A 23517-nucleotide genomic window follows, 5' to 3' on the forward strand; every position below is an offset into this window, starting at 1 on the left:
GGATGTAAAGGGTACCAATATTGAAATTCTTATGGGTACAGAATAGTATAACATAATTTTAGTAATGATTAAATTATAATGTTAATGTGTATTTATTTTAGAACGCGTAGACGAAAGAAGGAGGTTCTGGCTACCTCTGACCCCTCTTCTTTGGTGCGTATGCCGCTTATGAAGTGACTCGCATATAATATAGGTGTTTTTGTATACTTATAAGGACGTCCGTCGAACCTAGTCTTGTTCGCCAAGACTCACAATACCACTGTGGCGTTGGATATCTTATATAAGCCGGCTACTATCAAAATAGTCAATCATCATCGCCGATGAATTGTTTTCACAGTGTTGGCTGCTAACTTGTTTACCTAATTCATTATCGAGCGTTTTAAATATGATTGGATTCGGCGTTTGCATGTTGGCGTGGGTGTTTTTCTCGGTAGTCGTATTACTTTTGGCGTTTTCCATGTGTTTCCGTGCCCAGAGACCTGCGGAATATCGTCGAATGTCTTCTAAACTGCCGTCACTACCCCGTGGGTACTTGGCCGAGCTCAAACTATCATTACATCACGCAACCCTCAAATCTACAGGTTCGTATAGTATATTCAGTATTCTATAACATAGAGATCGCGCAACCCTTAGCACATCTAAATAATTTATTAAGTAAAAAATATAGAAATTACACTAATTTATCGCTCGAAAGTCCATTGTAATCGTATTAATAGAAATATATTTTTTCCAAATCCAATATCAGGGAAGGGAAGGGTTAATTAAATTAATACTAACGTGTTTCGGAAGTATATAATAGGTGGAAACCGTGTAATTAAACAATACAACAGTTAGGACGAAACTTTCAAAATCTGTGGTACAAAGAAACGATAGATGCTAATATTTTTAAATAATGAATAAATGCAACATTCATAAATAGATGTCCGAATAGAAATATTCGTTTAAAAACAATATTAAACAAAATTAATAAAATTGACCAAATTAAAATTGTTTAAAAAATGTATGAAATTCTAAGTTTTTTAATTTTATTGATTAAGCAAAATCAATTTTGACTTGTATAATCGTTTTCAGCAAATATTTGAAGTTTAAATGCATAACTAAAAATTATATTTATAATGGATTTTTATATCACTTTAGTCTGGATTTTTGTGGTTCCATTCCTATTAATAATTAAATATTTTGATTGTATATAAATCTCTATAATACTTTTTTCTAAATCATTTTATAGGTAATAATCAGTTATAATTCCATACATTTTTGACAATAAAATTTTTTTTTAAGAATATGATCAAAATGTACAAGTACCAATATTTATCACACGTGGACGATTTACATAAGATGAACTAGCCTTTAGATACTTAAATCATAGAAGATTTAAGGGTTAGAGCTACAATTTATTTTATAAAAACTTTTTGTAATCTAAAACGCCTAAATTCACAAACTTTTAAAAATGTTGTCACCTCTCCTATTAACCTCAACTATTTACTATCAATTTAGAATTTTCAAATATAACCCTATTTTACTACTTTTTCAAATTAGGTTAGAATTATTTAAAGGAAATATATGCCTAGTCGAAAACGTTTATTGAATAAAAATAATGTATTTTGTTTGACGCCCTTAAGACTTAAGGCAATAGTTTACACAATGTACAAACAACAATAAATAACCATAATACGACAATCAATAAAATACCATAAGCAAAAATAATAAGTACAGTATAAGCAAACAAGAATTACTCTACAGTTATTATGGTTTAAAGGTATTGTCGTAAGATAAAAGAAGAAGGAACCTCGCACTGGATAGTTGCAAAACTATTGATAGGGTTGCCGACGGTGTCGCGGTTAGCTGTCCGGTTTTTTCGCGGATGTCGATTAGCCGTCATTAAAAAAAAATGTAAAGCTAAATAGAGAGATAATGAATGTATGATAGGTACAAGGTGCGAACGAAACACAAGACACGAGTACTCGATAAGGAGAAGCACAAGTTGTTGAATGACGAACTCTTGAACATTGGAAACGAACAGTGACAACCGAAAACTCTTGACTAATGCGGTATAATGAGGTCGATTGACGAAAAATATTACAATTTTGTGTCTCTTAATATTAGTATAATTTTAGCAATTAATCGTTAGCTGGTTTTGTAAGAATTTAATTGTTCAGCCTCGAGTCGCCGGAAGTGCTGCCCGTATTTATTTTCTTTTAAGTATAATAATATATTATCAATGACGTGCTTATCCTACAACAGTATAAGATGTACGAGTTGAGTGGTGCAGCATGTATTTTGTCGATCCAGGTAACCTTACCAGCATAACCCCACAGTTGGATACCGTTGCGTTGGTCCAGATTGGCTTTAGAATAAATACTTATAACAGACGTGAGACGTTATGTACTTTGTTCAATACTAACAAGTAACAACTCTGACATGCGTCCAATTAGTCACTACATACTACTTATTTTTAGTTTAATTTACTTTATTTTCAGTTTTATGTGTGCACTGTACATTTCAATATAAAAGATAGTCTAAATGCACTGTCAAGATGGATTAATTTGGATTTTGCTGTACTTTTCGTGAAGTTAACGTGTACTCATATTGAACCGCTCAATTAAATTTTGCATTTAATTAGGGATTGAGAGGTACGAATATTTGTTAGAAATATAGCTGTGTCATCCGGTTTCTATCAATTTCGGTTCTGCACAACTTCAAGAGGCGTTTGTCTTCTATCTCGTATAATCTAATAATCCACAAATTTGATGGCATGTCATTTAGATGAAATACGCGCTCTAAAATCTTTTCTAAGTAATATTAAACTTCCTCAAAAATATTACTTACAAAACAGGGGTTCCGACTCCAGAGAAAGTTTCGGGCAAAATTAATATTTTACTCAAACTAAATAAATAAATTGTATACATTTTTTTTTCTAAATTGAACAATCGTTTACAAACTTATAAAAAAAAAGTTAATAAACTAATAAAATCTATTTGTTTTGATAAAGTTCTAAAACAAAATTATTATATCAAAAAAATTTGTTTTTTTATTGTAAAATATGAGTGTTGCTAGAAACTTTTTCCTGGGAAGTGGGAACTTTAAATATAATTAAAAGACTAGACTATTAATAACTTTTAATATTATTGTTAACTTTAGTTATTAAAAATTATTGTTGTTTAACAAATAACATCGTTATGTTTCTATGATTATTTTTATTTGTTGTACTGACCTGTACTTATGTGGTGTATCTCAAGTGTTTCATTGCTTCATTTCTGGTTAAACGACAATATAAAAAAAGAAAATATTTAATAAATACTTAATCATGAATTTAGAGTTTACATTGTCATACGTACTAAATAGTATTGTACTTTTAGTTTTGTTATATTATAATATATACACATAATAAATGTGGAAATATCACAATAAAAAGCAAGAAAATAAGATTAGGCCAGTGTAGTTCAAGTTTTTACACACATATATCCATATATATTTATAATTATTAATCTATAAAACTAATTAAAACAACCAAGGTTCGAATTTATTTGAAGTTTCAAGCAGGGCTGAGCCAAACATCAGTTGCTCTCCTTGAGAAATATAAATTTTAAATGAAGTATAATTATTATGTCAAATTTTGCGCGCTTCCCGCTTGTTCATTAATACGATGCCTCTAGCAGGGGTCAGCTTTTGCCATCTCATGGTCTGGCCCTGATTTTAATTTTTAAACAAGATTTAATTTGGACTTAACTGTAGAGATTATCCATTTTTAAATCTTTACCAGTAGGTAACAAAGTTAATATTTATTGAATAGGACAAATTATAATTTATTGATCTTTACATTTATTTAAATTGCAAATTAAATAAATGTTAATAAGATTATAACTTAATTATATTAAACACAACCATACATACACATATATTTTTTTAAAGGCTTAATATAGGTCATGTAGGCCCTTAGCCGCAACTACCACATCTTCCCATCTTTTTCTGTCTCTTGCCATCTCTTTTGGATTCTCTACTCCTATCAAATGCAGGTCCTGATGTACACGGTCACACCATCGCTGTCTCGGTCGTCCCAAGGGTCTCTTTCTATCTAGTATCCATGAAGTTATTTTATGTAACATTCTCCCTTCTACTCGCCAGACTTGTTCTGCACATCCAATTCTTTTGCTCTTCATTATTGCTATTATATCTGGCTGATTGTATAACCTATTTAGATCGTCATTGGTTTTGCGTATTCGTTAGTTTCCATATTCTTTTTGGGGCCAAAAATTTGTCTTAATATTTTCCTCTCAAATATCGCTAACTTTTTCTCATCGGTTTTCGTTGACGGCCACGTCTCACAGGCATAATGCAATTTGTCTAACAAGAACTTTGTACACTGTTATTTTTTATTTTATTGATAGGACTTTTGACTTGAAGAGTGGTATCAGCATTCCAAAGCATCTGTTTGCTGCACCCACTCTTCCCTGTACCTCTTTATATATATATATATATATATATATATATACGTAATCTTAATTCCACAAAAAATGTTCATCTAACTAAAAAAGTTATAAATCTATTTTTTCTTAGTTTCATAAAAACTCTACTTAATACTTAATTCACTCTGGCTACAATAAAGTAAATTAATACAATTCAGTTTCATTATAATATTGTATACAGGAAACCTACATACAAATTAAAAATATTAAATCGTTAATTGGTTTCCAGGTACTTCAGACTCAAGCTTTTTTGAAAAAGATTTACAGCTCACTAGTATTGTAGTGAGACAAGTACAGTGGGGCATCGTAAATTAAGTCAAATGAGTCGTACTAAAGTAAAATGGCAATAAAAAGTATTAAAAATTAACAAGTCTTATTGTATGAAATTACGAAAGTAAAATAATTAAAATATACTTAAAATTAAATTAAATTTGCGGCTATACAAAACAAATATAGTTATAATAGCATGAAATATGATTATAGGATAGTTCTTAGACAATTTTAATTGTTACTATAAATAATATCTTGGTCCTTGTAAGTATAAGTAACGAAAATAAGTTATTAGTAAAACAATATATTAATTATTAAATGATGTTTTCATTCAAGTTATAAACAAATTTTACGACAAGACTTGTATTATAATAATTATGAGTTTAAAATTGTTAAATATAATAGTATGTTTTGTAAATATTATTTCAACTCCAAAACTGTTTATTCATCGAGTTTGTTATAATTATTGTTTATTTCGATTATTGCTGGATATTATTAGTTGGCCTCGAAATATTTGTTGATAGTAAATAAAATGTATTTTATTTAAACATATGTAGTCAGTTGCAATGACCATGACATTAGAAAACTATTGACTAAAAAGAAATACATACGTCATATGCATTAAGTTTTAGTATTTTATTGTATCGAAAAGAACTTTTTAGAAGCTCGCTTGTTTGGTGAATCGCTATGCCCTACTAGTCGTGTAGGAACTAGGAGATATAAATTAATCGTAAAGTATGACGATTATTTTCACTCGGCGTTTCCCGAAGGTTGTCGGTAAATGTGGCACGTGTCAAAGGGATAACAAATATTCGTAAAAACTTTTGATGGGATTCCCACATGACTCGGAGTTCAACGACTATGATTGTCTATAATCGCTACGCACAGAAGATACATAATTCGGATTTCGGCGAGCAATGAGCATCCACGAGGCACGATGACGATGATTGTCAAGTACACGAGTCGTGTGGGAGTGGGACCGGCTTAACATTCCTTTACACGTAAACAATAAATATTCTCAACACCATAGTTTATTATTATTATTATTATTATAAGTTTATAACACTTAATTAGAAAGTTATAATTGACATTTATAATTATTTAATTTAAAAAAAAATGTTTACCACAAATACAGTCATTTATAAATATTGCTCCAAGTCTCGGTAAAAATGTCTATACCTATAAAAAAATATGTCCAAAAGAAAATATGTACTTGGATATATTTTCTTAGAGTATTTTAACCAACAAATAATAAACTCATTTTTTTTTTTGGCTTATTCCGGGTCATGTAGGTCCATCGCCGCTTCCACTACACCTCTCCATACCTCTCCGTCCTTAGCCAGTTGTTCTCCATCTCTTATTCCCAGGAGCTTGAGGTATTCCCTAACTCGGTCAATCCACCGCTGTCTTGGTCGTCCTCTCGGTCGTTTTTTGTCTGGTTTCCATATTGTGCATAATAAACTCATATAACTTTTATATAAATTGAATTTCATAGTGATGTTTTCATAGTTTTACGCTCTTACCAGGGTGTTTTATTTATTTACGTTTAGAAATATATTTAAATAACTCCCTTACTCAGAATTATGGGCCAAGTGTGTTACTTGCTACCAATAGAATTTCGGTTATAAAATTTAAATAGCTTAACACCTAACAAATACAATAATACACTAGGGGAAATCATAAACCTAAAATGTTAGCTAATATAATATGTAGTTTTTTGTAAAAATATAAACATGTGCTTCATGTTTTATAAAAAAACTAACATTGTTATTGTGTTTCCACTTCCCAATTTACATAACTATGCATTTATGTAAATTAATTGAATTATTTATATTATTGATGCGCAGATGAGAAGGTATTTTCCTATAATGATAGGTTTTTATTTTTTGTATCTGGACTTACGATACTTACCTACGTAACAAGTCTATAGCTTAGTAATCTTACCTGAAAATATTGAAAAAAATTAAAAATACTGTGTCAAATTCACGCCTTCTTATCCGTTCTGATCCTACCGTAATAGATTTTTATTTTTAACTTCTAATGGGTTAACATTATAAAATTAAAAAACGAAATATTTTCTTACCGGTAAAGATACTTGGATAATGAACATAAAAGACATGTTCACAAATTGCCATAAAAAAATGTGACACAGTCTTTTTTTAAAAATCGAACTTTTGAGCTAATAATAAAGCTAGAAATTGATCTTGAATTACAAACTGTAATTATGTAGTTATAATATGGGGTTTTGCGATCTAGGCCCCACGACGCACATTTCAGCTATATTTATTTGTAGGGCTACAGCCCCCCTCCCCGAATATTTTAGACATAGGTGAGCCTATGCTATGAACGATATCTATTTTATTTCCCGTAGCAGGAGGTATACCGTATAAATCTTGTTAGACCACACTAATTTAGAAAATTACGCAATTCGTTTTGTTTATTTACTATATTTTTAAATAATACATAGTATGATGTGTATATAGGACTGATGATAGGGAACATGGTTCTAAATTTGTTACTATCAAAGTCTCTTTGAAATTTACAAGTATTATGTAATTCAATTAATTTTTGTTTAGGAGGACGTTAATACCTACTTCTATTTATTAAGAAGTTTTGTAATACTAAATTTTACAAAATCATAATTTAATGCTTAAACTGTAATTATTTTATTAATTAAAAATCTTTTATGTTAATTTTTTTCCTGACTATAACAGGCAACAGCATCGTTGGCAGCGATGATAAATATTTTTCATCTCAACAAAGCGTTTTACAGAATTTAGGATAATACTTCTTGTAAAGAAAGGTATTTTTAACTGTGTTAAAAAAGTGGTAATTTTTTATTAAAGAAGTATTTTTAAATAAAGGATAATATCCTAATTATGATGTTTTCTCCCAAAATATTGTTTTCTTCCATTTTAATTTTAGGTGATTTTGTTCTAAAATCATTATAGGCCTAGTAAAACAAATTCTGCATAATCAGGGTTACGCTAGAATAATTATAGTACAAAATGGAATAAAGTATACTATTTTTGCAATGTTTGTAACAATAAATATATCAATATTAAATATTATAATATCTAATATTATTTTGGTTTTTTATTAAATTGATTATTATTGAATTATATTTCCATCAAACTGATTTATTTGATATACCACCCACGAAATGAGTACTGACTATTGTTAAATATTTCGTTTGATAACCTCTTGCATGCCAAATGTATTTACATCATTGACTATGAAAAAAATAAGCATAATTTGTTTATTTCGACTTTTTCTTTAAAATGTTTAATATTTTCCAAGCTGAATGTTCATGGAAAGATTGTTCTATATAATCTATTTTGCATTAGCGAAAAATTAATCAATAAATAAGAATGCTATAAGCGTAGGTACTTGTAGCATTTTTATAGCATCCATATCATCTTGATAGACAATATTCAATGACTACCAAGTGACCATAGGAATAATAATGTCACATCGACCTTGTGTAATTTAAAGTAACTAATTTTTATATCAAGCTAACATATAAAAACATTTTAGTCACATACATTCACGATTTACTTCCTGTAAATAATTGATATGGTTTTATGTACTCAGTGACGCTACGTGTTATTAAATTGTTATAATATGCACCCTGATAATTGTTTTACTCATTCTGCTTTTTCCCCAATAATAAAATTTACGTTATTGAGTAAATGTTATACTCAACTTTTGAAGTCACATATTAATTTAATAAAAATATGAATCACAGGATAATTCATTTTATATATAAATATAAAATGTAATTATTTATATTGTTATTCTCCAATTTTAACAGTTTAAAACTTTATTACATTAACAATTATCCTGGTTATGAATTATCCTGTGAGTATATATATATATATATATATATATACATTCCTTTCCATTCATTTTAGTTTTTTTTATTCTGTAGTACCTATTTTGGCCGTACTTTTTAATACTTATAATGTCCGTTAAATTTAATCTGTGTGCTTCTAAATACAAATAATTAAATATTAAGTGTTAGTATTAATACAGTATTGTAAAAATAGTTAATTACATTTTTTTTTTCAGATGTCTTACCATATTTTGGAAACTTATTTAAGCAGTACGGTCCTTTAGTGCATATGAATGTATTAGGTAAATCATACGTGTTATTGAATGATCCAGAATATATAAAAGTAAGTTTTTCAATTACATGATAATCTTTTCCTTTCAATATAAGTAATTAATAATAATATAATACCATACATCTATATACACATATATATATAATATAAAATATATATATATATATATATATATACAATATATATATATATTAATATATTGTATAATATGTGTTAACTAGCTACGTTACCTAACATTTTATAATGTAGTACTCATTTTCTAGTAAACATATAATTAAATGGTTATATTTTTTTAGGCTTTATTGTCCAGCTCACAACATATTAATAAAGGACCAGAGTATGGCATGCTTAAACCTTGGTTAAACAAAGGACTGCTAACTAGTTCAAGTAAGTATTACAATAGTTTTGTATACACAAAATTAAAACAAAAGCTATTTAAAAAAAAATATTTTTAAATGAAATGATGTAAAACATATTTTTAGATCCAAAATGGCATTCACGAAGAAAAATGTTGACGTACACTTTTCATTTCAAAATTTTGGAAACTTACATTCCTACATTCAATAGACATGCACGGCTTTTAACTAATGAACTTGGAAAAATGACCGTTAAAGATCAACGTGTGTCTATTTACTCTTTTATGACTTTGTGTGCTTTAGATATTGTTTGTGGTTAGTAAAATAAAAAAAATGCTCTTGTACTAATGCCGCAACTTTTGTGTGCATGGTCATTGACTATTTATCATGTACATTTTATAAATTAGTCAGAATTATTGGTTTACTGCCTGTTAAGTATGTGCATACTATATTACTACTACATAAATTATGTTTTTTTTTAATTATAAAAAATATCTTTTAATAGACTTGAGAGGGAACAGGGGGGATGGAGATTAGTTTTTACCAGGTATTTTTCACCCGACAATCGGAACGCCGTGCCCGAGGATCGAACCAGCGAAGTAAGCGCCAAACACACTGGTGCTTTACCCACCCGGCCACTTGTCCTCATTCATTAGCATTTATCCAGGGCCGTATTTAGGGGGGGGGGCAACAGGGGGCTGTTGTCCCGGGCGGCTAATTTTTTTTATATTGCATTTAATTTGTAATCTATTATAATAGGTCGTTTTTTTTTGTTGCCCCAGGGTGACAAATTCCTAAATACGGTCCTACATTTATCATTATATACATAGTGCACACAAAAATAAAAAATCATTTCAAAATGTACACTATACAGAATCAAAAAAAAAAATGTTTTCTATTCAAGTTTCTGACGAAGTGCTTACGCGCTCTACCTAGAACTTATGGCTTATTACTCAACAGGTATTGTACATTAAAACCTTTTTTTTTTTTTTAGAGACAATAATGGGCACAGAACTGCGATCACAGGAAGGTGAATCAATAGAATACGTTAAAGCTATATATACGTATGTCTACATTAGAACGGATTTCGTAATTAAATAACAAAATAAGATCCTGTTGTTTTAGTGTAACTGATGTTATGGTTAAACGGATATTCAAATTTTGGTTGTGGAATAATTTTATTTTCAAAATCAGTAAAGATGGAAGAGATTTCAAAAAGTCTCTAAAAATATTGCACCATTTTACAGAAAACGTAGATAGATAATTTGCTAAGAATACAATGCTAGACATGTTTTATACATATAATTCAATGTCAATTCTTGTGAGTCTCAAGCTCAAATATTTAACTTTTTAATGCAGGTGATTAAAGAAAAACGAGAAAGGCTTGAATCAGTCAATGCTATTCCAAACGAAGAGATTTGTTTTGGTAAGTCATTGCACGTATTCTGTTATCAATGTCACGAATTATAATAATGACCGCTCACATAGTGCAAATTATAGGGAAATAACTAAATAAAAAAATTTAACTTTTATTGTACAACTGATGTCATGTTTAAAACACAATGTTTTTAAATTAAAGTAATTGACACTATTGATAGATATTATAACACACTAACATATACTTGACCTTGACACAAACGTGTTCATTTGGGCTCATCTTCATAAAAAATAATAATACACATAATAATTTAATTTACAAAGTTATAAAATCAAATAGAACATTTCCCAGAAGCAAAATTTCACTAATGAAATTGGCGGTGTTTATGCACCAGCTGTATTTTTAGCTAGCTCATTTACACCTAAACTCTCCCCTAATAAATTGTGTTTTTAAACATTATGGCCTCAAGTAAAAACGTAATACGTATATTTTTAGGTAAGAAGCGAGTAGAATCTTTTCTTGATCTTCTGGTTGGAATGTCAAAAAATAATCCTGAAGTTATGACAGATTTGGATATCAGAGAAGAGGTGGACACCTTTCTTTTTGAAGGACATGACACATCGTCAACTGCCATGACCTTAGTTTTAATTATGCTGGGAATACATAAAAATATACAAGTAAATTTTAGTTAACACACACAATTATTATAGTAGTGTTTTTACTCAGTTTTTAATCCTCGGATTAGTGTGTTGCAGCTCTCTATGTTTCCCTGTTGTTGCTTAATAATTATTTTAGGTCCTTTTATTTTTCACTGTCCTTTATAGTTTGAGCTTATACTCCATCATTATTATTCCTCTTCCAACGTGTCCTTCGACATCTCCCTCAATTATTTTTTTTTAATAAACTGTCATGTCTAAATATACGAGCAATTATAATAGACCAGTCAATCAGAATAACATTTTATCAAATAGCGAAAACAACCTAACCGAGCACCGAGGCTTTTTTTCGATTTTTTTTTTTTATAATGATAGTACTTTTAATGCTGAGTTATGTTGTTTGGGAGTTATAGACATTTGAAGATCGCCGATATCGACATACGCGGGCGCCCGGCGGTGTACGTCTACCTGCGCTGCCGACGGGTCTACTTCCCCGGCCCGTCGTCGTCCTTTTTTTTTTTGCTGTAATACGTTTGTCTGATAACGATTATATAAAATCGAAAAATAAATAAATTGTAGATGTGCACTGGCGGGCGCCCGCTTATGTCGGTATCGGCGATGTTCAAATGTCGATATAACTCCCAAACTATAAGTTCGTCCGGTACAAAATTCTTGCAGATTCGCAATCAGCATTAAAAGTACTATGGTCTATGGATTATAAAATAATCGAAAAAGCGTGCCATTTACTCCAATAATTTGAATTTTTGTTTAGATTTTCTATTGCAAAATAAATTTCTCTGGATGATATTATAGTCTGCCTTGTCATATTCTATATCTTTCTCATCTTCAAGTATATTTTTTATTGATGTATTCTGCAGACAAACCTTTTAGGTATTCTTTCATCTTTTTACCTTTTATTCAGCTTCTAATGTCTTATTAGCTTCACTGCTTAAAGTACTAGTATTTCAGTTCCGTCTTCTTTCGAAAAATAGCTTTTTCACGATCACAAAAGCTACACGGAAAAAATACATAGTTGAAATAACTAAAGAAATAGTTTTTGATAGCTTTCTATAATATTTTGAATTATTTTTCAATTATTGTTTTATAATTTTTTCCGTATTCCACGGTTTTCTTGTCTCTTATTTTTTGGATTCCTAGTACTTCTACTGCTTTACTCTTAAAATGTCAACACTTTTTATTTTTCGTATATTGTACTATAACATGATGACTGTGTGTTATAGTATTAATAATAATATACAATTTGTGAAATATTTATCAAATGTTTAACTGTCATAATATACTAAGCATCACATTATTTAAGGACTTAGTTAGAGAAGAACTTTATTTAATATTCGGTGACAGCGACAGAGAAGCGACTTTAGAAGATTTAAAATCAATGTCATACTTAGAAAGGGTTATTAAAGAAACCATTAGACTATATCCTAGTGTTCCCGGATTTACAAGAAGGCTTCGACAAAATCTCGACGTTGGTAAGCCATACATAACAAAAATGTATAAATAACTATGTTTTATTACATTAATTGTACCTTTTTTTTTAAATTATACCTTTTCGAAACGATTTTAGTACAATAAAATAAAAATAATAATTATACAAAAATGTGGGACGCGGATTAATCGTGCTAGCAGGGCTAATTGTGGGGATATCGCGGATTATTCACAGGCTTTTCGGTTACACCTATATTTATTTATATATTGGTTTTGCGAAACGCTTCGGAGGTATTTCATCTTCCATCTTTAGGGCTGTGTTGCATGCTTTGTAAATATAGGAGTAATCAAAAACCCTGTAAATAATTTAAACGAATAGATTGGATACAAGTTTTAACTTCAATTTACTTTATTATTAAATAAAAATGTAGCTTGGTTAAAGTTGTCATCTTCAGCGCTAACGACAGACTGTAAGACAGACTGACTTTTACAGACTGACTTAGCGCTGAAGACGACAACATTGTTGCCGAAGTACGTCGTATACGCGGAGGTACATAATTTTTATGGTCGAGGGTTTTTAATATTATTTTATTACATTTTAATTAAACAAATCATCCATTAAATAGATCAATATTTTTCACTACCTACAAATTCTTATTTAACTGATGAAAATCAAATTTGATCACTTTCAAACGAATAACATTCATCAAGTATCAAACCAACAGTCACTTTGCCTCGTGATGATTTAAAACTTGATTAAATCACTCGATATCTAAGAGTTTCTTTTTTTTCTTCATTCTCATTAAATTATATTATTATGTAAATAAATACTAAACTGTAGCGTTATTTTATTATTACTTATTATTACCATATAAAACAAAATGTATTATATTTTTCATTTGTTAATATTTAATATTTTATTAGTAAAATAATTGTTCTAATATTGTAATTGTCAAGGTACAAAGTTTTATTTAACAAAATCTCAATAAATTAAAAAAAGAAACTTGATTGTAAAAATCGTTTTTAAATACAAATTTTAATATTTCTGGAAAATGTTTTTGTCAAAAAAAAAAACATAGAATATGTTTACACTCTATACACCTAAAAAAATGTACACGTGAATTTATGATAATTTTCAGGTGAATACAAAATTCCACCTCAAACAGTCATTGGTGTTATTCCATATTTGTTGCATCGCGATGAAAAATTATTCCCGAATCCATTAATTTTTGATCCGGATAGATTTCTACCTGAAGTTAACAGTACCAGACATCCATATTCGTATTTACCTTTTAGTGCTGGTCCGAGAAATTGTATTGGTAAGACCAAATAATAATTAAATATCATATTTTCTTAGACGGAGATAATTTATATTAACATGTTAAACATTTTAGGACAAAAATATGTGATGCATCAAATGAAAACTGTTATATCAACCGTTATAAGACAATTGAAAATCGAAACGTTGGGTACACAAAATGATATTATAATTGGAGCACAGTTAATATTAAGACCAGAATCACTTCCAGATATAAAAATTACAAGACTCAAATAATATTTTTTTTATATAGTCGGTTGTATTATTTATATATTTTTCTTTGTAATTTTAATAAAAAAAAAATATATTTATATATTTATATAAATATTAAAATGAATACTGACAGAGGTCTATTTATGTAAAATCGACTTGATTAAAATATGATCCCTTTGAAATGGTTTTAAGTATTTTAAAAGGAATTGTAGGCGAAAAGTTGTAAAATGAAAGCAGAAGTTTTCGATGTCTAAATTGTAACTAAATATACTACTATATAGATTTAAAGAAAAAAAATATCAAGGGATGATCACGAAATTTATTAATTGGTTTCGTATAGACAATTTTCGTCGACAATTGATTTTTTACTAAAATGTATGTTATTATTACAATAGATATAAGTTTATTAAAATAATACATTCTTAGTGCTATTTAAAAATTTTGTTTCACAAACATCTATCATTTTCAGTTTAATACAAAAACAAGTTGCTGTACATACAAACAGTACAGTACAGCTTATATCAGTGTAATATTAAAAAAAAAAAATATGTTTAATTATATTTAACGGTATAATGCATAAAACAAAATTTGCTTAATATCGGTACGCTATAAAAAAATACCAGAGTCGTATTCAGAAATTTGGCGCCCGGCTGCTAATGTTTTTTCAACCCCCCCCCCCAAAAAAAAATTATTTGACATTTTCCACCTATTGAGCGCGTTGGAGCTTACTTTCCACTGACCACCCGTTATCGTTATCCTTTTTGGCGCTTTCTAACATATTTGTTTTTTATGTATTCACTTTTTGTAATCCCTATATTGGAATCTATAATATAAGAGTGACTTCGTATTTTTGGTAATCATGCGAGTCATTTTATTTAACCAATTACGGCAGTGAAGATTTGAAATTTTAATTTTATAATAAATAAAATTTTAAAATATTTAAATTAACCCTTAACCACAATAATAATTCTCTTTATGGTGTACGTATTTCGGCAGTAACGTTACCATCATCAGCGCATACAACAGACCGAACTACTTTAATTTTTTTTATAATATAGGTATAACTACAAGTGTTACTTAAGTTTTTTCTAGATTTTTTTTATTTAGAAAAACTTAAGCAACACTTGTAGTTATGTATTATAGTTATGGTAAATGGTGATAAATGATAATCTATCCCACTTAAGGGGAACGGAAAGAGTCACTTTTTACAAATAAAGACTAAAACGCGGAGTCACTTTTTGAAGTGTCTACCGAACCGATTTCAATATTTTTTTTTGTTATGAAGTTTAACATGGGAGCTAAAACGCCGATTTTTTAATTTTGTTTGCAAAAAATGTTTATAAGCATTTTTATTTTTACTTTTTTTTTTATAATACATCTAACTACTTTTTTAGTCGCTAAATCAAAAATCGGCCTTTTAGCCCCTATAGAAAAAATAATAAGCTTCGCATAAAATAAGAAAAACTTGAAATCTGTCCAATAGATACGCCAGAAAATGACTTCTACGAAAGTAATTTTTTATCAAACATTCATCATAACTCGGAGAAAAATAACTTTAAAAGTATTATAATTAGAAAATTGTAATATGCGTTCACCTTGAAATTAGTAGACATATGAAAAATGGCTATATGATCAATTTTTGACAAATATTGCCTATCCTTTGCACCTTAATAAATAGCGCTTTCCGCTCCCCTTAATCTTATATAATTTTATTTTTATTGGGTTATTAGTTTATTGTTATCATAATTTAAAAAAATATTCGTATAAAAAATGTTTGAACAAATAATTATTTGGATAAAATATTTATTCCAACAAATCATCTTAGATATTTTCGAAAAAATTAGTTATCATTCGTTATTCGAAAAAAAATGCCCAACTCTGACTATATAATTAGTAGGTAGAGTGACAATTCGAGTTACAATTGAGTGTGACACGTTAACGTATTTCAATACAAATATTTTTATACGACTGTTATAATTTATACATGTTATTTTTAAGAAAAAAAAACTGTTTTTCTAAGCATTGTGCGGTAAAATATACTTAGAACCATCAACCATATTATCGTGTGGTTGTTCAAAACGAGCTTGTTTGCATAATTTGATAAGAGTAGTCTGCGCGCGCGACCAATATTTTGTCTTCCATGAACACGAGTATTCTTTCACTCCATGAAAATTAATGTAATCAAAATGGACGTCCTCACTACTCCTTGGCCCCTGCGCGGTGCGCCCTGTTTGTTTTTATTTTCTCGACTATCCGTGTTTTTATCCGCTGTGATTTGATTTAATTCTTACGATCGATACGCTGTTAACTTCCTAATCCACGTGAACATCAATTACATTTACATTTGTGTGCCGTGATCTCAATGATATTCTAGTAACTACACTGCGCGTATGCACAAGATATAAAACCTAAAACGACTTTCCCCGCAACTACTTGTAACAAATGGCTACGACTACTTTGCCTTCCGGTGAACCCGTACCCGAGGACACATCACTCTATCCGATCGCCGTGCTAATTGATGAATTGAAAAATGAAGATGTGCAGGTATGTTTTAAACAATTGGTTATTATTCGTTATTTACCTGTAGTCGAAACGACGAAACATTTATAAATGTTATTTGATATCGCTAGTTTATAATTTGTTTTGGTTTAACCCATTGTATAATAATAATAAGTTGGAAACCGGTCTATTTTAATTCGCAAAATGTAATAGAAATTTCGTTATTATATAATGCAAAAAAAATGTTCCAGAGAAGCACAATATCTTCTAGAATTTTTATTTTGATACACATAATATTATTGTATAAAATTTGCTTCAGATTAATTCCCATTTGGGTTTTGATTTCCATTCTTAATTCCTGTAATGCATTTTGTACAAATATTAATGTATTGTGTTACAAGGTAACCTACCCAAGGTTAGATATATTGTACAACATTTCTAAGTATTTGTTAGCTAAACTTGTAATAAGTATACCAAAATGGACCTATAATAATTGGTTTCAGAGAGCACATGATTTACTGTTAAAATATTTTTAAAGATAGGTTATTTGGTTATAATTAATAATAAAGATCATTTTATGTGAAAATTACTTTATTGCGCCTACAGTTAAGCATAACAATTTATACCTACTCATCATTTTATTTTTATATTAATATATAGTATTATAAATTGCTGAAAAAAATTTAATCATAGATACTTTATTTTAACTATAAAAAATAATTAAAATTTGAATGATACTTGGATATCATAATCCATATTAATATGTTTAATATATTTTATCACATAATTTAAAATTAGAAATATAAACTGAAAATTTAAACTTAGAAATATACATTTTATCAGATATTTTTACAGCTTAAGTTAAAACATTTAAAAATGATATAACATTATAATTACATTACTATTGAAAAAATAACCTACTCAAGTTAAAAATATGTTTATGTTTCCAGTTGCGTCTCAACTCTATTAAGAAACTATCTACTATTGCATTAGCACTGGGTGTAGAACGTACTCGAGTGGAGCTGATTCCGTTTTTGACTGAAACCATATATGACGAAGATGAAGTTTTGTTGGCTTTGGCTGAACAGTTAGGCAATTTTACAATATATGTAGGAGGACCAGATTTTGCTTATACTCTATTGGTAATTCTTTATAAAAAATGGGTTACAATACCATCAGAATATATGTGTATTAAAACTCCTATTTATTTGCAGCCACCATTAGAATCTTTAGCTACAGTCGAGGAAACAGTTGTTCGAGATAAAGCGGTAGAATCGTTGCGTCAGATAGCTGTCTTGCATACACCAGCAGACTTAGAAAACCATTTTGTCGGTCTTGTTATTCGTTTAGCTTCCGGTGACTGGTTTACTTCACGTACATCAGCATGTGGCTTATTTTCGGTGTGCTATGCGCGAGTAAATCCTATGATCAAATGTAAGTATTATAAAGATAAATATATATGATAAATTGATTAAGTCATATTTAAAAATGAAAACTATGTTAAATTTGTTTTTATTTAATAATGGTATAATGTATTATTTTTAGTATATCAATAATTAATTCGTTTTTATATTGAATAGCTGAACTACGTAATTACTTCCGCAATTTGTGTCAAGATGATACTCCTATGGTGAGGAGAGCGGCTGCAGGAAAATTAGGAGAATTTGCAAAGGTTGTGGAATTGGATTCTTTAAAAAATGATCTTATTCCTATGTTTTCATCTCTTGCTCAAGATGAACAGGTTTGTTTGTTTGTTTTTAAATAAAATCGTCCAACTAGACTGTATTGGTGAGATAGAGTATAAGTAATTTTTGGCCATATTCAAGTTTTATATTAAATCCATGGTTTTTTTTTTGTGCAAAAGGGAATAAGTCTTAAAACATTTTAATTTTAATTTAGTCTAATTAAACAATTATTGTAAAATTTTAACATTTAATAAAACCATAAGCAAACTATAATTAATTTAATAGTTATTTATTTATGTTTTCTGAAACCTAGTAAAGTTTTACTAATTATATCACTTTTTTTTAGGATTCAGTTCGACTTTTAGCGATTGAAGCTTGTGTCAGTATAGCCTCTTTACTTACACACGAAGATGTTAACGACTTAGTTATGCCTACTTTACGGTTGTGTACTTCAGATAGTTCTTGGAGAGTTCGTTATATGGTTGCTGATAAATTCACAGAGGTACTGTTAACATAAACATTAACACCTGTTAATTAATATTCATGTCGTGGTGTAATTTATTTAGTTGCAAAAGGCCGTGGGTCCTGAAATCACACGCATTGATTTGGTACCAACTTTCCAATCATTACTACGTGATACCGAGGCTGAAGTCAGAGCAGCTGCTGCCAATAAAGTGTGCGATTTTTGTCGTAATTTATGTCCTTCGATTGCAACTGCTGCATTGCAAAACGATCCAAATGCTGCCCAAACATCTAATGCGGTCGATTCCATTATAATGACGTCTATTTTACCTGTTGTTAAAGGCCTAGTGGCTGATACTAACCAACATGTTAAATCGGCTTTAGCCTCAGTTATTATGGGATTGTCTCCCATTCTCGGCAAACAAAGGTAAATACTTAAATCATTAAAGGTTTTTTTTTTATTTTTTACCTAATTAAAAAAAGCCACAAATATTCAGAAAAATGTATTGTATAATTTATTTTTACAGAACATTAGACCATCTCTTACCACTATTTTTGACTCAATTGAAAGATGAATGCCCTGAAGTGCGTTTGAATATTATATCTAATTTGGACTGTGTTAACGAAGTTATTGGAATTCAAAGAGTAAATATATATAAATTTATAATTTTTTCATAACTACGTTCTTCTCTAGTATTAAGACCTAACTGTCGAAACATATTTAGTTTAGAGCAGGAGGAAAGGTGGAGTGTAGTACTATTTTTATCTGCGCGTTTTTCCCAACTTCACTTCCCCTCCCATCCTAACTTTTAAACTCTCAAAACTAGAACCAGTCAAAATGTTTAGTACATTATTCTAAATTCAAAAATTTAATGAAATATATACGTTACCATTTAAGTTTCAAAAGTTGCTATCAAAAAAACTAAGTTGAGGTGGGTAAAAACAAAAAAAATCACATTGTATAAAAACAACATGAAAAAAACAAATTAAATTTCTTATTAAACCTTATGAGATATTGAGTGGCCCATGACAAAAAAATCATCTTATATACCTAGTAGATAACTGGTTTAAGACTATGATATCTTATTATAGGCTTAAAACAATCTTCACGTCTAATTTTTGCATTATAATCTCTAAAAATAACTTGTACAGAACTTTTTGGTGAACCTCTATGTGTACTATTCAATAAAAACTAAAAATATACTTTTTCATCTTCATCTTTATTCTTGTGGGCAAATTCACAAAGGCTATTTTGACACATTTTGCATCTTAAGTTAAAATTGTTGTTCTTGAGTTGATTACTTCTGAATTCTTTTAACTTGTAGCAAAACCCCAGCAAGCCTGTCTTTTTCCATTGCATGCCAATAAATATCGTTGTGTTACTCAGTTGCATTGAACCTAAGTTTGCCATCTTGTAATTACAAAGAGTTTAAATAAAGTGCTTACATTTTATGTCCTAAAATGTAAAGCACATTTCCAATTTTCAGTCTAAAACCTATTGATCCACAGTTTCGAGGCAATATGTTTAAGTCCTAAAAATAATTTTTTTAAGGATGGGTTGTTAACTATTGCCAGCTCCATAAAACCCATGAAGAGGGTAGCTCAAAGACCCTGGACTCATCATACCTATAATACTATGTGTTTACCCTGAAGGAAACTACATACATTCACAACACTGTAAATGTATTTTATTTTTACAGCTATCCGAAACATTATTGCCAGCAATTGTAGAACTTGCTGAGGATCCCAAATGGAGAGTACGTTTAGCTATTATCGAATATATGCCTCTGTTAGCAAGCCAACTAGGTGTTCAGTTCTTTGACGACAAGCTTAACAGTCTGTGTATGACGTGGCTTATTGATCACGGTAATTTAGTTTTATTATATTTTTTGCAAGTGCGATTGCAACACGTATAATATTTTGTACACTATTTTATTATTGGTCTTTAATTGCTTGATTTACTTGGGTTTATGTGATTTTTATTTTTAGTTTACGCTATAAGAGAAGCTGCTACATTAAACCTAAAGAAATTGGTTGAAAAATTTGGAGCTGAATGGGCTCAGACATCGGTTATACCAAAAGTCATAGTAATGGCTAGAGATCCTAATTATTTGCATAGAATGACATTCTTATTCTGCATTAACGTGAGTTTAGTTTTAAATTTACATATATGTTGTTAATGTGTATTTTTTTTATATTTTTGTTTATTTTAGGAACTCGCTGAAGTATGTGGTCCAGAAATAACAGCTAAGACAATGTTACCAACTGTATTGTCAATGGCAAGTGATAGCGTTGCTAATGTACGTTTTAATGTTGCCAAAACTCTTCAAAAGATTGGGCCAATTGTAGCACAATCGTAAGTATTTAACAATTAAGAAATATTTAAAAACATTTTGAAAAAGACATATTTTTCATTTTTCATAACTCCATGCCAAGTGACTAGTAATTTTGATAATTTTTTAAATATTTATGTCATCTCCATCGTTTTTTTTTTTATTAAAACGGAGCAAGCATGTTTTTTTTTAAATTAAAGCACTGATGATTAGTTGACTCCTCTAATATCTTTTAAGATTCTACATGACTAAATAAACAGTCATGATTACTAGATTACGAAATTTTCTTATCTTTTCACATTTTCCTCAGTCATGGAAGACTGTATAATTTGTAATCAGAAATTAACACAGTAAAACACTTCTTTTTCCAAGCTTGGGGTAATTTTCCTGCACAGTATTATCTAGCAATCATGCTTGTTTATTTGGTCATGATATTGTATGCAACTTTTTAAATATTTGAATAATTTGTTTATAAATACATATACATAACATATATTATATAAGATGTTAAGCGGTATAGGAGAACCTTTATACCTCTTGATACTATTGGATAAAATGTATCATAATATTTATCCTGAGCAAATCTCAGTAAACTGGGCTTGTATATTATATATTAATGTTAAACAATTTGATATGTTTAGTGCTGCTGTAAAATCACAAATAAAACCAGTTCTAGACAAGCTGAATACAGATACAGACGTCGATGTGAAATATTTTGCAGCTGAAGCCATGTCAATAATAGCGTGCAACTAATATTATTTTATTATTGTTTTATATGTATCACCCTATCCGGCGCCCAAATTAATTATTATTACATTGTTACTACAGCTTGTGCATTTCCCCCCTCACTTTACACACATGATTTTTATATATATATAAAAGTAATACAAAAATATTATTATTATAATTTTTGTAGATTATTCATTTAAAAACAAACAGTATGATATTTAATAAATAATTTTTAATTGAATAATCGATAATAGTATGGATAAAGTAGAAAATGAAATGTAATTGATATTATAATGTTTTAAATTAATAATGAAAATATTTTATACAATAGGCTCGAATTCTAGTATTCTTGTTGATTTTACATTTTCGACATATTTAATAGTGTAAAACTTATCACTTTTATCTCTGTATTTATATCGAATAATATATCGAATAGAAAATTATTTAAAAAATACTACTGATTTCATAGTTGTACATGTTTTACTATTTCCTTAATATATATGAATAAAGCCAATTAATAAGCTCTATTTTATAATCTGTCAATTAAGCCAATAGTTATTCTGCCTTCATTTAGTGCAAGAGTGAACTGCATTGATATGGAAAATAATATATTTAGTCGGTTTCTCATTGGACTCGACCAGGCACGTACTAAGGGGGGTGTTTTGGTGTTCAAACACCCCCCCAAAATGTTTGGTTTTATATATGGTTATTTACTTATTCAATTTTAATGTTATATTATACTTTAATAGACAGGTACATAAAACACCCCCAAAAACTTTTTTCTATGTACGTCCCTGGACTCGACCGATAAGAAATATATGTTTTTTTTAATAGTTTATTTTGTTTTTCATCATAGTATGCCTGAATATTTTTAGTTAATGTTACTTAATGAACGTTTGTTGCATTTTTTGTCTTTCGGCTATGGCTTTGAAGTTATATCCAAAAAAAAAAGTACAAGGCTTGAGTGAAAAATGATATTTATTTGTGCTTTAATGAAGTATTATTTTTACTTAAATAATATTGTGTAATTTATACAGATCTGGGCATTATTTAAATACATTGTTACTTAAAAATCAAGCATTTTATTTTTTTTATTTTACATATTTCAATAGCCAAAAAAAATTAATGAATTATCGGCATTTTAATTTTAAAAATAACAGAAAAAACCATAAGTGTTTAGTTCACTTGGCTATAACTCCAGTTCAAAAAATGTTATTAAGTTGAAATTTTATATTTACACTAGTAATCCTAAAAAAAAAAAAAGATTTTTTTGAACATTTTTAATGGTCTATTTTTGCCATCTAAATTTCATTCTCAGGCCACTGTGTGTCGCTTCGCTCCGCTAAACTAAAAATATCCTCGGTTTGCAGGCTACAGTCTAAGAGGAGGTTACAGGTTTAAAATTAAGTTTAAGTAGTTTTTTTGAAAAGTTAAAAGGACTTGATAAGAAACTGGTCGTTGGGAAAAAGTGTACAATGGGAAATTGTCTTGGTAAAAATGCTGTTATTTCGGAATATTTCGTAATCTAATAATCATGCCTGGTTATTTAGACTTAAGACTTTACTCCGAGACACCAACT

The 23517-nt window shown here is 29.1% G+C and overlaps 2 protein-coding genes across 2 annotated transcripts; both read left to right on the forward strand.

Moving 5' to 3' along the window:
• Nucleotides 1–173: 173 nt before the first annotated feature.
• LOC126836190 (cytochrome P450 4C1-like) lies at nucleotides 174–14381 on the forward strand. The gene is made up of 11 exons (XM_050569382.1): nucleotides 174–581; nucleotides 8808–8914; nucleotides 9160–9250; nucleotides 9346–9534; nucleotides 10214–10283; nucleotides 10345–10471; nucleotides 10579–10645; nucleotides 11093–11274; nucleotides 12575–12743; nucleotides 13839–14018; nucleotides 14094–14381. Exons 1-11 carry the CDS (start codon nucleotides 386–388, stop codon nucleotides 14252–14254), a joined length of 1539 nt encoding a protein of 512 aa, XP_050425339.1. The 5' UTR covers nucleotides 174–385; the 3' UTR covers nucleotides 14255–14381.
• A 2046-nt stretch (nucleotides 14382–16427) lies between these two features.
• LOC126836189 (serine/threonine-protein phosphatase 2A 65 kDa regulatory subunit A alpha isoform) lies at nucleotides 16428–22268 on the forward strand. Its single transcript, XM_050569381.1, has 11 exons — nucleotides 16428–16774; nucleotides 17680–17871; nucleotides 17944–18163; nucleotides 18310–18470; nucleotides 18761–18916; nucleotides 18981–19303; nucleotides 19404–19521; nucleotides 20577–20742; nucleotides 20866–21020; nucleotides 21090–21232; nucleotides 21851–22268. The coding sequence occupies exons 1-11, from the start codon at nucleotides 16673–16675 to the stop codon at nucleotides 21960–21962; spliced, it is 1848 nt and encodes a 615-aa protein (XP_050425338.1). The 5' UTR covers nucleotides 16428–16672; the 3' UTR covers nucleotides 21963–22268.
• The last annotated feature ends 1249 nt before the right edge of the window (nucleotides 22269–23517 follow it).

This window comes from Adelges cooleyi, unplaced genomic scaffold (genome assembly GCF_023614345.1).
Source record: "Adelges cooleyi isolate 19-005CV unplaced genomic scaffold, UGA_ACOO_1.1 ACOO_flye_CR_arks_rails_tigmint_CR_PRNA_23, whole genome shotgun sequence".
Taxonomy (NCBI): Eukaryota; Metazoa; Arthropoda; class Insecta; order Hemiptera; family Adelgidae; genus Adelges; species Adelges cooleyi.